The sequence below is a fragment of the Synchiropus splendidus genome, chromosome 9 (genome assembly GCF_027744825.2).
Source record: "Synchiropus splendidus isolate RoL2022-P1 chromosome 9, RoL_Sspl_1.0, whole genome shotgun sequence".
Taxonomy (NCBI): Eukaryota; Metazoa; Chordata; class Actinopteri; order Syngnathiformes; family Callionymidae; genus Synchiropus; species Synchiropus splendidus.
The window spans coordinates 13,437,312-13,455,214 of record NC_071342.1 but is presented as its reverse complement, the minus strand read 5'-3'; the positions used below and the strand labels follow the sequence as shown (position 1 = coordinate 13,455,214).

Below are 17,903 nucleotides of genomic sequence, written 5' to 3'. Positions count from 1 at the left end.
TGACTTGAGTCCACTTTTTTTTTTTGCTGGGGTAAGCACAGGTTCCCCTCCACCGTACGAGGTGTGGTTTGTCAGTGATCGATGAGGGACCCGTCTTCAAAAACCCGTCAATGTGCTGCTCTCTGCAGTCTGGATATCCCAGAATGCAGATGCAATGCAGCGAGGAAACCACAGACCTGAGACCTGTGGGGGACACCATACGGCTCACTCAAGGTAAGCCTGACCTCGACTTCTATCTTCCTGCAACACTTATTTTAGAAAGCTGCCAATTCAAAAACCTATTGAGCTGTGAAGCTCATGACATTGAACATGATTTCAAACTGCAGCAGTTTGTAAAGTATTTCAACGTGCTACAAAGCTAGTGGCACGCCAGCTTTAGCGGTTGCATTAGAGCCAAGCTAATTCACAACATGATGCAAAGCCACGCTATTAACCATCCAATTCACTCATTATGTAAAAAATATTTCCACAAAATTGAAGCCTCTCTCTTCTTTTTTTTTAAGTATTAAATGACTCTGATTTTTTTAAAGCCGATGTGAAGGATTATTGTCAGAAGGAAAGGATAAGGTTGGATGAAAGAAACAAACAAAACTAGCCATCAGAATAAACGTTGACTACATTTCCCTTTCTAAATTGGTTTTATGAATAGTGATATATTTATTGCAGAGGACAACATTTAAAATGAATATCACCAATTTAAAAGAACATAGGATGCATTTATTTAAATATGACAGAATTGTTGTAACAATTAAAAGTAATAATATAAAATATGATGTTAATGGCAATAATAATATAATGTTTATATGTAATTATTACAGAATTTTTCTGTGCTCAATTGAAGGCGGGATCGAATGTAGTAAGGGAGGAAGCCGCTGTGCGGACCAGTAAAATAAATCAGATGGATGTGTTTCAAAGATATTTCAGGAAATGCTGAGATAAGGAATATCATAATGAAATAACATGCGAAGCCTCAAATCTTTCCAAATATGAAAAAATGCATCAAACTATCCAGTGGCGGGAAAAGGTTTCGGGATACACTTGCATATTAAGAAGAAACATTGATGGAAAAATATGTTTCAAAAGGTGTGGCTGCATGGCACAAGAACAAAGACAAATGATTTTGCTTGTTTTGCTTTCTTTGTTAAAAAAACACTAACTAAACCATCACATCATCCAATGAATATGCAGTAGTCCTTCCATTGGCACATCGTGGAATGCATGGAATGTCTAACACCTTTTTTGGACTAATGTACAGTAAAGTAAATACACATCAATATGGGTGCACATGAGCTGCTTGGCAGAGTCTGCACTCGCTGAGTGTATATGAATCTGTACCAGAGGATACTAATAATAAATAAATAAAATGACAGACGAGCCAAAGGATTTCAGATCCCATGCATCCAATTTCACCTTCTTCAGCAATGAAGACGGATTTCAGGTGATTCAATTTTAATGAAGACTTCAGTCAGATTGTTAAATAAAGAGGGTTGACATTTCGACATCAGATGGTCAGATCTGTGGCTCTTTTTTTTCCAAAGGGAGTCAGCTGGTGTCTCTCTAACATAATCGTTTACAGCTCAGTCCCTGGACAGAGAGGATATGTGCTGTTTACACGCAGAGAAAAGGACTAGTGAGGATGTTTTGTGAATTTGGGGACCATGTGGGGGGATTGTATTTCCACTCTTCCTTCAGTACATGGTATCCTTCAGTCAGAACCAGTCAGTATCAGATCTACATGATAGATATAAGAAGATATAGAAAAACAAAACCAAACAAACAATGAAATTCTTATTTTATATATTATATTAATGCAGTTATTCATATATTCCCAGTTGGATGTTCAACTAGAGTAAGAAACAAAATAATGATAAGGCAAGATTCTTGAGTGAAAATAGAGGAAAACGCTCAGATCAGCTTCCCACCAGTAGGTGACGCTGGTTGACAGTGTCCAGCATCTTCGCGCTGTTTAACTGGAGTCAGAGTTGGAGTCAGCAGGCATATGTAGGCAGTCGAGAGGAGGAGCAGGACCATGGATCGCTTGCAGTCTCGGCTGCACTTGGAATCACTGTAACGGCCGGACCGGTGGCTTGAGGATGTACGGGGATGGAGAGGGGACAGTGTGGGACCGGGTTGGACGGCCACACCGGGACTGCATGTGCTACCTCGGACCCCCGACCACTTTGATGCCCATGTAAGACTTGTGTTTGGTTTTTTTGCGAGTTAGAAAGGTAAAACTTGTTGCACTTGGATTAAAATATTTCAGTAAAAACCGACTTAAACTCAGCTTTTAATGTTACACACAAATCATTGTTGATTCCCTAAATTAAATGTTTTAGCGCACTGATTTTTTAAAAAAATATTTTAAATCTCCTTTTACCGTTTATGATTTTTTTGTATTCTAATTTGTGCAAATATGACTTGATTTTTTTTGTTTATATGTTGTGTCACCAGTTCCTTTCTCAACTGGTGAGGGCTTTCACTCTTGCAGATTATGTGATGCATTTGGTTCCCACAGACTGAGACCGTCAGCTCATGATGGACAGATTTACAGCTAAACGTGACGCTGCTGGTATGAAAATCAGCTCCACTTTACAGCCCCACTTTGTCCCTGACTCTTTGATCTCAAGCGAGGGCAAGGTAAAGTGTGAGGTGGAAAGACAGATCAGTATTGCATTATTGGCCATGAAGAACCTGTGGGTCAGATATGCAGATGCAGAACCTATTGGACTAAAGGTTTGCCTTTTTGCCTTGTGCACTTTTCCAATGTAAACAAATGGCATGCAATGATACCAGCCTATCAAAATAGCAGAGTAGAAAAGTTACCTTTAGAAGAGCAAATCCCTCTGTTTATTCAAATACACTGGATGTTTTGAACTGCTGACCCTCTGAAGAGTAAGACACACACTTCAATTTGATCTTTAGATTTTTATATCACTGTACAGGGTTCTGGAGCTGTCCATCTCTGATCCTTCACCTTCAGAAACTTCATCCTCTGACAATCTTAAGTCATCACTTCCAGAACGCCATGGTTCAAATAAAAACAAGACCTTTGTTTACATGAACCAATATTTGTTGATATCAATGTAGAGCGCGCTGGTGTTTGTTGACCTTTGTTGCTGCAGTTACATCACAAGATGTTATGTTTGCAGACAGAGAGAAAACAGTATTACTTATTTGTAGTTATGTATTGGTTGAATCGATGTTGGTGACCCATTGAGTTACAAGAAGGCTGGACTATGTTTTTGGTTGCACTGCGAATGCCTCACATAAGTGATGGGTTGATGAAACAGAGCTCAGTAGGTGGTGCTCTTGGCGTAGCATGATCAATTCCAAGCATTATACAGCAGACAGTGGCATCTAGTGGCCTCTGAACATTAGGACACTGTTTCACAAAACCTCAAAAACCCATCATTACCTGGTATTCCACTAGAAGAGCTGGGTTTCAGGCTGCCCTGAAATAGCAACCACACAGTAGTCAGCACATATTGTGGTCACAAAATCGACTCACTGTATTTCAGTTCACAAGGCCAGTTTGTGCGACACACAAATATATTTAATACAGTTCCACTGCTGTAATATTGAAATCTGATGTGGCAAAATTGACTTCTGATTAGGCTCGACGTGACGTAAATGTGTCCTCTCCATCTTTACAAACCACCTCAGATCCATTTATCAGTTTACAAATCCCGTCAGCCAGAAGCACGGTACACAGTTTTCCGGCACAACACCAGTCAGTTTGCTTCAGTGTCTTTCACACTTTGGAGGCAGGAGCAGCGGAGGATGAAGATTTCTTTACTGTACCAGCAAGGAGCAACGGGGGCCCTCGGCTGTAAAACAAGCGAGCTCTCCAGTCTAATACAGTCATCTCCAGAATTTAGGCTCGTTCGCCGGCAGGTCTTGTCATCTAATCCGCGTCACCCCTTGTTCTCTCCTCCCAGCGGGATGCGCAAGTCGCCCGACGTGAGCCCCAGAAGGCTTTCGGACATCAGCCCACAGCTCAGACAGCTCAAGTACCTGGTGGTGGACGAGGCCATTAAGGAGGACCTCAAGTCGTCTCGCTCAGTGGAGGACATCAATAGTGCGTCTATAGAGGAGAGAATACTGCGCATCACCGGCTACTATGGATACCAGCCCTGGAGTGCCAGCTACAAAAGTGAGTCCTGCTGCTTTCCCTTTTTATAACTTGTTGATTTTTGACCAGGCTGCTGGTGATTCAGAGGTAAAGGTTGGCATACAAAGTTCATATTGCTGCTGGTGATTCACTTTCACAGAACGTAGCAACAGACCTTTTGGCTCATAGGTGGGTGTGAAACAGTATTTCTGAGTGGAGTTTTGAGGCTTCACCACCACTGCGGATCCCAGATTCTAAAGTTTATTTAACCCCAGCGAATAGATGTGTATCAGTGCAAATGATGACATTTCTATAGCGTCATTGTTGCACTTGGTTGCCATCGACAGAAACTCATTTGCTGACTGAAGCTCAGACGGTAGGAGAGCGTTGCTCAGAGCAGTCTGTTCTTTGAAGAAAATATAAAGCTGAGGTCGCTCACACGGCTTTTATCTTCTCGCTTTTCCCCTCCCTATTGCTTCAGAAGAGTTGCATCACTCCACCGTTAGTAGCATTCACTGTAAAGTCTTAGCCACGGATTGAACGTTGGGATGGATTCTGATGTCAGGCCGGGACAAACAAGCGTCCATATTTAGATTGTCTTGCCGCTCCATTCTGCTGAAATTGAAAATGCTGTGTTCTTGAAGTTTCATTCGAGGGTGCAATCTCCTGTGGAAATGCAGCGTCAAACAACCCCAGTTCACAATTTAACCTTCCGCCTTTTAAATTGGGAGAGAGAGTTGACTGACAGGAAGGGAACGTATCCGACTGGATAGAGTTTGACAACTCAGACTGCAGGTCGTATATTGAAGGAAACAAGGTGAGTGGATTTAAATGTGAGATGAGCTTGTGGTTCTCCACCAGGACAAGACTCATTTTGATCCGGAAATTGTGCGTGGATAAATAGATTAATTTTACAGTGCATGAAACAGGTTGGGTTTGTTCAGATAAAAGGCTTCCAGGGAAGTAGCTGTGGCATTTTCGGTTTCTGCAGTGATTGCAGTTGTCTGGCCAATCGCCGGTCACCCACTTATGAAAGAACAATATCTGTGTTTAATATCTTATATAACTTTTTTTAATAACGGAAGAAAGGTTTGAGGCAGTCAGTAAAATTTTTAATACACCGCGCAAGCTGCAGCAAAACAAAACATCTGCAACCATTAATGAAGTGAGTGAGTTTTTGGTTTCCTTTTAGTGCAAAACGAAAAGGTCAACCGCTTTGTGGTTATTGAACTTTTAAAATATTAATCTGGGAAATAAAATAAAACAAAACAGCATTATTTTTTATTTATATTTATGACCTTTGTAAGTGCAGGAGTTCCTGGTCCACTGATCCCACTGATGCACAAGACACGTGGCAGCTAGGATGATAACAACAACAACAAACATGGAGGAATCCCTGAACAAAAGCAAACAAAAGCATCTGTTTGCTTTTGTCCTGGGAGGTTTTTCGCTACACAATGGCCAGGGCTTCCACTACTCTGAATGTACTTGAAATTCTTATAAAATTCAAATTCTTATACAAATATTTTCAAGACAACAAAAACTGTAATTTAAATATGGATTAAGATTTTATGATTTTATGTGTATATATATATATATATATATATATATATATATATATATATATATATATATATATATATATATATATATATACACCAAAACAAGAGTGGCCATATATATATACAGCTTGTTTGTTGTGACAGTAAACTTATTGGCCACTTGATTAAATGTACCTGTAGGTGAGTTAACTTAGCTTTTGTGCGATTAATTGAGATTAAAAATCTTTTAACAGCGGAAATATTTCCCCATTTTTGGTTGTAACGTGCCTGGTGAGCAGGGCCTATCAGTACAGCAGAAGGGGACAGTGAGGGTAAGGGTGAGAGTAGGTGCCAACGACTCCTGCTTTCAGTTGGTTTTGTTCATGTGTAAGAGGCTCCGTAGTTCCCTCCAGAATGGTTGTGACTTGTCACCAGTTTGGAGTATTGTTTTGACAGGGCCGGGTTCAGAGTAGGTCCACTGAGAGGTAAAACAGGTGTAAGACAAACAGACTTTGCCTTTCTTCAAATTCACTCTCACCATCCATCACAAATGTAGCCTCCCCCGCTGGTGCAAATCTGGAGCTTCACCAGGCATGAAATGAGGTTGGAATCTATTTTCAGCTGATGGTTTGAGCACGGCGAGACGCACTGAGGAGCAGGTTGGTGTGACACGACCAGCCTTCGCGAGCTTCCACTCGTGCCGCTAAGAGGACAGCTGCTAGGGACGGGCGAGGTATGTCGGCCGACCGTCTGACTTCCTTTCAACTCAGCTGGAGTGCGAAGAGAACGTTGTTATGCAGATCCGTGCTCACGCTTGCAGAGATGTATCGAGACTAGGTGCAAGGCTGACACAATTCTGTAAGAAGCTAAGCAGAAGCTCAAGCTGCAATAATGAAAAAACTGCCCTTATTCATGATGTTATCCAGGGACTGAAAACATACGTTTTTCCACTCTGTTGCTTTGTTGTCAGTTTTCTACTCCCGTGACAACAGTACAATAAAGTGCAGCATATGTTTCGCCCCGTTTAAGGAAGACGTCCAGGGAGATGTTGTCAAGCGTTTTCCTAAACAAAGGAAGGGAAGTTTGGCCTGATAATATCGAGAGAAGACAGATTCAACTCTTGCAACATCTTGCTCTTGGAATCTGTCTTACTTGTGTGTACTTGATGTACTTGAATGTACTTGAAGTGCATTTATGTCTGGCAAACTGTCGCGCTGATATGTTGGAGCAGTGAAAGTATTCAGCTGCTTCAGAGGGCTTCAAGTGACTTTCGCGTAACTGTCGTACACGATGCAGGGCTGCTACGTGCTGCGGTGCCAGAGATTGAATTAAAAAAAAAAAGCATCTGCTGGCCGTGGTCGTAAGTACGGATGGACACAAGTCGAGCAGGTCGTAGGTCGGATGTTACCTGTACTTTTTAACTCACCTTGAGAGACAATGGGAAGTCGCTCGGGTGTGAGGAGTTTGAGTTGCAACAAGTGTCTGTCCATTTTACGATTTGGTCGTTGAACTCCAATGAGATCCCAGGAACAATGCTGCGTTCATGTGGTGTTTCAACATCAGCTATTTCTGAAACTTTCATTGTAACCAGTCATAATAGTTCAACAGACCACAGCAGTGCTGTGCAGTGTAGCAGACACTCCTTCTTAATCATTATACATATTACAATTCAGTTCAAGTCATTTCATCCGTAAATATATTCACTCAGCATGACCCAGATCACGTGACCTGCTGGCTGCCATCTGTGGACGGCTCACGGAACACTGTTCATGTGACTCCATGTCTTTGTCTCTCCAACTACCTGACATTGTAAAGCAGAATCACTGAAGAAATTCGAGTGTTGAGCTCTTGTTGCAGTGTTTATAACACTGCAGTTTGAGTTCGCCTCCTCCGTCTTCATCCATGCATTTTTTAATGCTCTGCTACATGTTGCAGTGATAAGCACAACATACCGCACACTATGAAAATCTACCCCCAAAGGAGTTGGACATCCCCTCATATTAAATATTTTATGTTAATGGAATATGTAAGTGGCCATGTTTTGATGGTATTGCAGTATTTTTGTAAGGAAGTACAGCATAGAAATTCAGAAATCACATGCTGCTTCAGGATTTGTTTTTATCACATTAGGCAACATGGATCAAACACGAAGTCTGGGGGCCAAATTTGGTCTCCCTAGTCATTCTGTGGGGCTCATAAGCACTTAAATATGTATAGCTCGCTAAATATCAAATCAATAAAGATTTATTGTGATAAAGAAAGTCATGATAACGTCAATGAGCGAACCCTATGCGTCAGACTACTCGTGTATATGGGCCAGAGCCAAAAAAAGAACTACCCTGGGCCCATGTTGCCTGTTTCAAAAACACTGTGGGTTAAGTGCATATGCCTTCTGCCCTAAAAATTTCACCAAGTCATCGGAACAAATGTGTTTCTTTCGGCGACCACTGTCGATGCAGCCTCAGTTGCATAACACCGCATCTATAATTGACAGTGTTACGCAGATCATCACACCTGCTCCAGTGGTCTTGAACCATGAGGACCGCTGGTACTGAGGTCTTTTTTACAAAGACCTGGGTGTTCTCTCTGTTATCTGCTGGAGTCTCAGTGTCATCTTAAGTGGAACAGATTTCGAGGCGTGGAGGTTTGACGCTGAGGGGGAAATAGCCGGATTCACTGGGCTGGAAACAATATTTGCTGGAAAGCTGCAGCCCATATGAGGAATTCTTCGTGGACAGTTTAGACATCTTTATTTCACTGATAAACTCGCGATGGCAAATGTAAATCTACACTGAGTTTTATAAGTCTGCGCAATCTCATCCTCACTTTTTAATTACATTACTAACAGCATCTGAGGCGTCTCTCCATTGGGCTATAATTAAGATTTGCACCTTCTAGTGCAAGATCTGGCAGGAGAGGTGCAGAGAGAATAAAGGTGCAAATGAGATTGTGAGGAGAATTGGACGACTTATGCGGATGTGTTGATAGAAAATCCAACATAGCGGCTTGAGGCTCTATCATACACAAACAATGGGTGAAAAACTTGGCCGTGTTTTCCAAGTAAATGTTTCTGTTTCATTGTAATTGGGACGGACGCGAGGTTCAGTCTCTGAGGAAGGAGAGGAGAGTAATAGCCAAAATAAGAAAGGCTCGCCACCAATGCAGAAGTCGCCTGTGTCGGGTCCCGTTTTCATTACATCATTATTGACTTTTATCGTCAGTTGACCCAATTATTTCTCAGCAACAGCAGCAAACAGCGTTTTAAATATTAAAGTTGGTGAAGTATGTGACCTGATTCTGCGGGTTTCCTATGTCCCGGTGGGACCTACAGGGCTTTAGGTCATTGTGCTGAGTTTTGGTGGCTTTTTAGCCATGAAGCGGTTATTTGACTTGAAGAACTTTTCTTTTTTAGCATCTTTTTTTATTGCTGTAAAACACTATGGACCAGGGAAGGGTAATTAAATCCCCAGTGGGGCCACACTTGATAGGATGCTGGCGATGTGCAGAGGAGTTAATAACGGTGGAGTAAAGTTGCTTCTTTTATGAAACTATAGTGATAATCATTTGAGCGTGTTACAAAAAAAATAAATACAGGTATAAAATTAATTTAAATCCAGTTACTGCAACTCATATTATTATTTTATTATATTATTTCTTGTTTAAATATTGTTAATATAAATGAATCTGTATCAGAGAATGAAGTACAGAAAATAATAAAAACACATGAAAAAAATCATATTGTGTAGGTATACTGAGACTGTAATACATAACACATCTGTAAATAACATTAAATAAAAAACTTGAACAAGAAAGTGCTCAGTGGTGTAAAAAGAATGTTTAATATAAAATAAGAGAATAAGAATTTAAATGAAAAAAAAAGAAGTTGTTTTTACAATGAATAAGAAGAAGTAAGAAGTCATTGCTGTCCAGAACAGATCACTGTCAGAAACTGTCAGAATTGAAAACTATGCAACACCTTTTGCAGGCAGTTTAACACACTGGGCTGGAAATTTACCGCCACATGACCACACGTGGCCCCCGGGCCGCACTTTGAGGAAGAGACATTTTTCAAGAAAAACAATCTTTTAGCTTCTAACGCAGCGTAAAGCAAAACAATATTATGCCACACGCAACAAGGCTGATGAATATTTCATCCGCAGTTTCAATATCACAAGTGGAGAGTTTGGCGTTGAGACAGAAGTTGGCTGCACAAATCAGTCTGACACAACATAGGTAGATGTTTGTGCTCGTGGGTGTGATAATTGTTTTGTTAGATGAAGAAAGGTTCCCTGCTGAAATCAGACGCACATTCATTGATCCCACTTCCTGCGATTTATCAAGTTATTTAGAGACATTGACTGCACCGTGAAATATAATTGACCATCCATCCACGTTTCCTCTTCCTCACTGCAGTGAATGATGTTGCTCAGAGAGTGACTTAATGGTGAAGGATACTTGTTTGAACTCACTCATCACCAGTGATGAACACTTGATTTTCCTGTGAGGCGGGTTCAACTGATGTCGCTGATTATGAAGATTGAAAAAGACGGTTGTAATTATGTTTGATTGTGTGGCAGGATCCTGTGAAGTCGACGGAATAATGTCCGGTCTGGATGATGCCACTGTATTCATAGCTAGTTGAGACAGATCTGAAAGTGTACTGTTCAGCTTCAATGAATATCAAGCACAAAACATAAGATTTTTTTTTCCATGAATCCGCCAACATGGAAGTTTGGTGCTACAAAAATCGAGAATAAAGGAGCCATTTTCTGAAGACAAATGAATGTTTTAGAGCTGTTTTTGTACCTTTGACGATGATGTACAGGTGAGAAAAGAGGTGTTTTTTGAAGCGTATGCCACACTGACAGTTAGAATGCATAAATATGGATCCACAAAATCTCCAAATATGACCAGAGATGGTCCAAGGAGCTGTGCTTTTCAAAACATTACAGTTTTTATGCTTCCTCAGTGGAAGGGTGCCGCACTGCCCGACCCAAATTTAAAGCCAATAAACCAGCAGCTACGGTTGTTTAACATGTGATTTATACTCAAGGTAAGATGGAGGCAGGGCATAACAGCTTCATGAGTTCTGAAGCCATCCATATCTGACATGATTGTTTTCATTTGATGACAAATTCACTGTGTTGCACAACGTGTGACTGATGTTGGGAACTGCGAACATTGGCAATTCCATCCATCAGCTTGTCTGGTTAACAGCCCTTGCTTTGACTGATTCATCACTGCGAATTGGAATATCATTACACAGAATGGATTACAAAGATGGAACACGTGAGGCGGTGTGTGTCACTGTGTATTGTTCATCTACTTAACCACATAGAACCATGTACGGCTCAACACCAAATGTCCATTCATGAAGGTGGCACATTTGTTCTGTAGTGCTAAAATAACTCTACAACACCTGGTCAAAGTGGATGATAGAGAGTCGAAAAGTAAGAAGCACAAGGAGAGTGCAGCTCTCCACCCAGCAGCTCTTTTAAGCTGACTTTCACTAGATGCTGTTGTGCTACACCTCTTGGTCTCCAATGAGTAGTGAGATGCATCGACGTGTCTTGGAGCATTTTCAGAGCTCAAGAGGGTTTAAACATGAAGGGAAGTTTCATTGAAATAGCCGAAGATGGTAGAGCTGAGAGTGTCATCTGGTGGCCTTGAAGGGTAAGAGTTAGGGTGAGGGTTACCACCAGCCCCTCACCACAATGTGGTTTGCATCCACTTATTGTCATTGGAATTTTCACTGACAGCAAAAATAAATATGAATGGAAACATAAAAAAAAAAGGAGAAACATTTGCTTGAAGGAGGTGGATTTGTCTGCGTATTAATAACAGGAAATTATGACTTCTGGCTATGAAAAGAGGTTTTTTGGATAAATGACTGGAATGGATATCACGTCGCATATGTATGACGTGGTCCAAAAAATGGCGATGGACGATGAAGTGAGACATGCAGTATTTGGGGGATCAAAGAATTGCAATCTGTCCACGATCACTTGTTGACTGTGATGTTGAGAGACACTCTCTGATGACATCATCCCATGGCACGCTCTCCTCTTAATAACAGCAAAATAACAACACCACCAAAAGTTTGGCCCAACCTCCAGACACCTCTTTGTGAAGAGAGGAAACAGGTGGAATCTAATGAGTCCTCTCTGTTTACACCATGCTGTTTAGAACTTTTTTACTACGTATAACAATTTTAAGTTCAAGTACTTTTTGAAGAGTTGAGCACATTGCAACAATTCAAATAATCATGAAGACCGTATTATAAAATGTTTTGAATTTTTTGGGGGGCGGGGAATCACCTATTTTTCTATATACAGTGGTACCTCGGTTCTCGACCACAATCCGTTCCAGAAGGCCGTTCGAGAAGTGAATTGTTTGAAATCTGAATCCATTTTTCCCATTACAATGAATGGAAAAAGAAATAATGCGTTCCAAGCCTTAAAACAGGATTTCGTAGGAGTGAATGTAGAGTCTCTGCTGCGCTGTTCCTCTATGTGTGTGGCCGCTGCATGTGGGAGGGGTTGTCGAGTGAGTGACGTCTCTCCAGAAGTGAAGAGGTGCCCGGTGCGTGTCCAGCTCTGAATGTGCGCTTCTGTGCAGTTTGGCTGTGACAAAGTCATAAACCAAGTCACGCTCTGTCCCAGACTCGCCTCATCCCTGTCCGAGCTCCAGCCCACAACAGGACATCAAACCCTGGAGTGAGCGCTCCAGCCTCGGAGGTGTCGAGCTTTTTTCGCAGGCGTTCAAGTTCTGGATTTTCGTTCGAAATCTGAAGCAAAAAAATCTCGAAATTTTTGTTCGAACTCCGATTTGTTAGAATTGCGGAACGTTCAAAAACCGAGGTACCACTGTATAAAAGAATACATATGTGCGTATGAGATAATATGGACCCAAAGAGAGTAAACCAGTCGATGGGATCACCGTTCACCGGACGAAACATGCTCTCAAGAACCACTGACCTCAAGCAGATCTTTCATGTCACTTTTGTAGGGACAAAAAGAAAGTATTATTGTGAAATTCAAATACAATTTAGAGGGTGTACATATTGCTGAACCCTATCATCTACACCAATTCTCTGTTGGACGGATGAGTGGCTTGTGGGTGTCGGACAAAAGTGATGGTGGGCAGCTCGCATGGCGGAACTAGGTGAGGTCTAAATCATGAATGTCCTCCTGTCATCTGGCATCATGGTTATGCATTTTTCACTCCATATTATGAGGCGACTGTATACGACAAGATCCTTCAAAGAACAAGCCAGAGGCTTGCTAGAAAAAGAGTCTTGCTATGGGAAAAAGGGGGATTTTAAGAGAAGAGCAGAAATGAAAGTAAGAAGATGAATCTATTTCCAGATGATAGTAAGCCGGCGCTGGCACCACATTCTATAGAAGCCAGCGACAAGACTGCTATTGATGTGTCAAGGAGATAAAAATAGCTCTGTGATTGTGTTCCATTCTGGACACAGTTATCTAATATTCCACTTGGAGAAGCCTTCAAAATGTAATTTCAGATTCAAGTGAAGGTTGTGTGGACAGATGACGACAATCATCTGTGTTAGATTATCGCTGCGGTTATGTAAACAGGCCGTCCATTACACTCACAAACGCCTTGTTACGTGGAGTGTCTCGGTCTCTTCCTCCATGGCATGGATGATTGGTGAGCTCACAGAACCAGCTCTAATGACAGCGTGATCACAAGCAGTTCATCTTCTGTGGAATGCAAATGCCACGGGCGAGTGCACCCGACCGTGTCCCTGCCTCTTCTCTGCTCTGTGAATTTCATAAATAGTGATCAATAGCACAGAGGGAACTCCCCTGAGGACAAGTCTCCTCGCATCCTGACAGTCTCAGATCAAGACGGCTTAGCGGTGCGGCGCTTCATTGTGTTGATGAGCAAGGCATTAAAGACGTGCGTAATAGTTCTTTAGTCCTCAAAAAATTGCTGTCACAGGAGCCTCCTCCTCAGAGAGAAGCCGACGTTAGAGTGTGTGATTGTTAGATTTTAATTCGAGGATTAAATCAGAAGAGATGAAATTCCAGTCCACTCCTGCACGACCCGCCAGCGTGTCACTACAAGTCACGATTAGAACCCCGACCCCCTTGTTCACAGACAACTGCACGTGGGTCAGGAGATCATGCGATGTGAGGATGTGAGTGAGATCCAACAGGGGGGCTGCAGAAGGAACCAGGGGGCTCTTGACCTCTTCTCCTCCCCCCCGGGGCTTTGATGCTCTACATCCACCTCAACACGCTTATTGAGTGTGTTTATTAAAGGCAGGGGAACAGGCTTGGCTTCCAATGTGATTAAACTGAGAACTCCACAATCTCCTCTGGACTATTACAACGCATGTATGGCTGCATGGCTGTGTGTTGTGAACCTGAGTTAGTCTCTGAAAATTTCCTTTTTAGTCTCATGTCTTTTATGAACGTGGCTTTTTTCATTGATGGCGTTTTCTTCATGGTTTTTATGGAAATGTCTTCTTCTTATTATTATTATTATTGTTATTTATTAAGAAATATATCCTGGATATATCTGATAAATTGAAACTGAAACTAAATAAAATCATAAAATTGTTAACACCTGTTCAAAAAATGGCTGTGTTTTTATTGCATTTGTACAAGTGACATTGATAAATGTCACTTAACATTGGACACTTCCATCAGTGTAACTTTCATTTGAGGAGAAATTTGAAGTGACAAAAGTGTATTGTGTATTTAAAAATTGATATGAGGCACATAAGCCCACCTGAAGCCATTTTTCAAACAGAAAAAGTTGTGAATCCCTCAAATCTATGGCAGCCCTATTATCTTATAAATTCCGGGAAATGGAGCAGATTTTATTTCAATTCTCAAGTCAGTGCAGCGTGCGCTGGTCAATTGCCTGAATCACGGTACAGTTTCAAAGAGTATTGCTTTCATTTCACGGTATGAAAATGATCTGAAATTTCTCTTTCAGTGGGAATCCAGCGTAATTACAGCGTGAAATGAAGCGTGCCACTTCACCTCCACTTAGAATAAAACTCTCCTGCTAATGGAATGATAGATTGCATGGTGGCAGAAGGACTACAGTCGTCCACTGCTCTCTCCGCGCATTAGCTGTTCCAGGGTGGACCCAGAGGTGGAACTAGAGGAGTGTGTGAATTTAAAGCAACTCACATCCACACCTGCTGCTGCTGTTTGAAGCGTCTCCAAACACCTGCTGCTGCTGCTGCAGTTTGGTTTGCTGGTGATCACAAACAAGCTTGATCAGTGCTGACTGGATTCTGTCTTCAACGCTTCAAGGATAAGAAGATCTGAAGCTGATGAAATTCATCTTTTTTTTCTTTTGCTACAACATCGACACCAAAGAGAGTTTGCTCTGCTTACTTTTCCCAATTAAATGTGTTCATTAATGACATTTTATGAAAGTAGCTTGGCAGCCCAAGCTTCCAGTGGGTGGCTCTTAGTTCTTGCAGTGGGCTGCTGGATCTGTCGCTTCTGCTGGATAAATAGAGAAATCACTCCTTTTATGTTCCTGAATCACAGGGAGCTTGTTCTGGACTTCAGTCACTGATGAACACCAAAGTCATCATCAAGTGTTCGGCAGAAAGTTGATAAATTTATACTGAATTTCTCGTAAAAGTTTTCTATTATCGCCTTCTCATGTTGTGGCGCGCCAAAAATAATGTTACAAACGTGGTCTCACACTGCCCCTTGCAGGCGCATGGTGGGACTGTGTCTGGGCGTATATCAGGATATTGGATGGTTGAATTTATTAACATTTCAAATATTTAAACATAGAATTTTTCAATAAAATGTTTTTTTAAACATCGAACTATTTTTTAAATAATTCAATTCAATCATTTGTATAGTCAAACGTTGATTTTATATATATATATATATATATATATATATATATATATATATATATATATATATATATATATATATATATATATATATATATCATTTTTTTTTATATTCTTTTTTTTCAAATCCGCTACCTTTAAAATTCAACATAAAATTGTTGGTATAACAGACAAGATCAACTGAGTTCTGAGCTATGAAACTTGGTTTAACTTTAAAATATTCATCTTTGAATCATTGGAATTTGAATGTGAAACTAAATATGTAAAAAAAAAAAAATCATTTTGGAAATTATTCAATTATTTAAAAAAATCAACCTGTCATTATAGAAATTACTGAATTAATGTATTCAATAAAAACAGATTCAGCCGTCCAATACACAGACTACTCAATGCAATTATTAAAAAAAAAAAGGTAAAGAAATGAAAATTTGAAATGATAAATCCAACCATTTAATATCCCCATGGCACTGATATACTCCCATAACTGTGTGTCTTGAACAGACCACTGCATGGTTTAGAGACTGTAGATGAGATGAGAAACCACCTTAGAAATGATCCTATGCAAATGATCACAGTGGGTTTCAAAGAGAGAGGCTCAAGGTTGGTCATGATCATGACCCGTGATGAAAACCAACGGCAGATAAAAGCCTGTAAAATTGTGTGGCGATAATTGCAGCCATTTCAGCAAGTGGAATTTTCTCAGGCGCAAAACAGCACGCGGTGCACTTTGCTCACCATTTAGGTGTTATTTTTAGCTGTGATATTACATCATGCATGATATCTGTATCACATATCACATATCTGTAGAAACTGTACCTTGCTTTTTGGTTCTGAGAAATTGTGGTTTGAAAGTAATTCTGTGTTAATAGTTTGATGCCATTTCAATACTTTAAATCGTTGTATTGTTTTCCCGCCATTTACTCACTTAACATCTGTTTTCAAGGAGATTGTTGTATTTCTTCAGTGTTGTATCATATAATGACATGGATGTTTATTTATTTATTTATTTTTTACAGCCATGTTGTCATTTCACTGGTCTTTTACACTGAACTTATAAAACTTTATTATTATATTTATATGATTATATATATATACATTTGTTGTATTTTTATTTTTATTTGATTGAATATTAGTTTATTTATATAATTTATTTATAAAGATATAAATGTATAAATATACTGTTTATAAATATGTATACCTTTATAAATAAACAATAAATTTTACTTTATTTATATCGTATTTCTTTTTTGTTTTGTAATTTTTTTCGGATGAAGTCGTAAAGAAGAAATACCGAAGAATACCGGTGGATGTCACCATTGCATTTTATTTTCTGAGACAACTCGTACTGCGCCTGTTTATCCCGCCAATGTGCGGCTGAATCCTGATACTGAGGCAGAATGGCTTTCGGATTCAGGTCCAAAGCAATTACAGTTCCATAAATTCTCCTGTCTTGTTTGTGCGACTGCGTTTGTGTTGCCACAGATAAGCGCCACATTGTTTCGCTATTGTTTGGAACTGCGAGCGAATTGGACCTGAGAGACCTGCCACCGATTTCTCACGCGGCATGTAAATACAAAAACAGTCTTTTATCAAGGATTAGCACCAGGTCAGAATGTGATTCCAAGCGCTGCGACTGGGATTTACAAGCTGGCGCCGCCTAATGGAGGCTCCTGGACTTTATTGGCTGCACTTGAAATTAGGAGGAAGAGTCCCATATCACTTATCTGTAAAGCAGCAGTCTGTCTGACATCTTTTTTTATCCCTGCCTCCCCCCTGCCCTCCTCCTCCTCGGAGGAAACCCGGACAGGCTTTTAGGACAGAGGAAGAGGAGAATATAAATCTGGTGACTCACATTTTCCTCTCTGATTCAAGAAGCAGCTCAGACTGTCTGTCTGTCTGCAGGCCTTCACATTGATACCAGACTAGATAAACAAGGTAAAGTTTCCTCCCTGGACTGTCAACACTTCATACGCCATTCAGCCAAAACATTATGACCACCTGAAGTAGCTTTAAATCGAGTCAATTTGGACTAGTCAACAATGTATCCCTGAAGTTTCCAGTCATTCGTCTGATATGTGCTGAGGACTGACTGTAATATGTCACTCTCTTTTATTGTCTGTGAGTTAGTTTCTATTATCTAATGGAAAAATCCGCATAACCACTGCTTACTCAGCGCTGAAAATAAAGGTAAACAAACATCAAGGCAGTCATGGAATGAAAATGAAAATATGCTTGGGCTGGTTTTCATATCACACTGATTAAAATATTCTTTGGTTAATAATTAAAAGAGAAGACGTCAACACAAGGGAACACAAACATAATTATCACATCAAACATAAGATGAATCTCTAGTAAATAAACATGAGGCTTTTCAGATCGCCCCCTGCTG

General features: G+C 40.5%; 1 protein-coding gene across 1 annotated transcript in view; it reads left to right on the top strand.

The window, feature by feature from the left end:
• Nucleotides 1-2,061: 2,061 nt before the first annotated feature.
• The window catches only part of slc35f3b (solute carrier family 35 member F3b), a 54,758-nt gene continuing 38,916 nt past the window's right edge, over nucleotides 2,062-17,903 (top strand). The window contains exons 1-2 of the mRNA XM_053875863.1: nucleotides 2,062-2,191; nucleotides 3,939-4,153. Coding sequence (XP_053731838.1) covers nucleotides 2,094-2,191; nucleotides 3,939-4,153 — 313 coding nt within the window. The 5' untranslated portion in view covers nucleotides 2,062-2,093. The remainder of the gene's footprint in view (nucleotides 2,192-3,938; nucleotides 4,154-17,903) is intronic.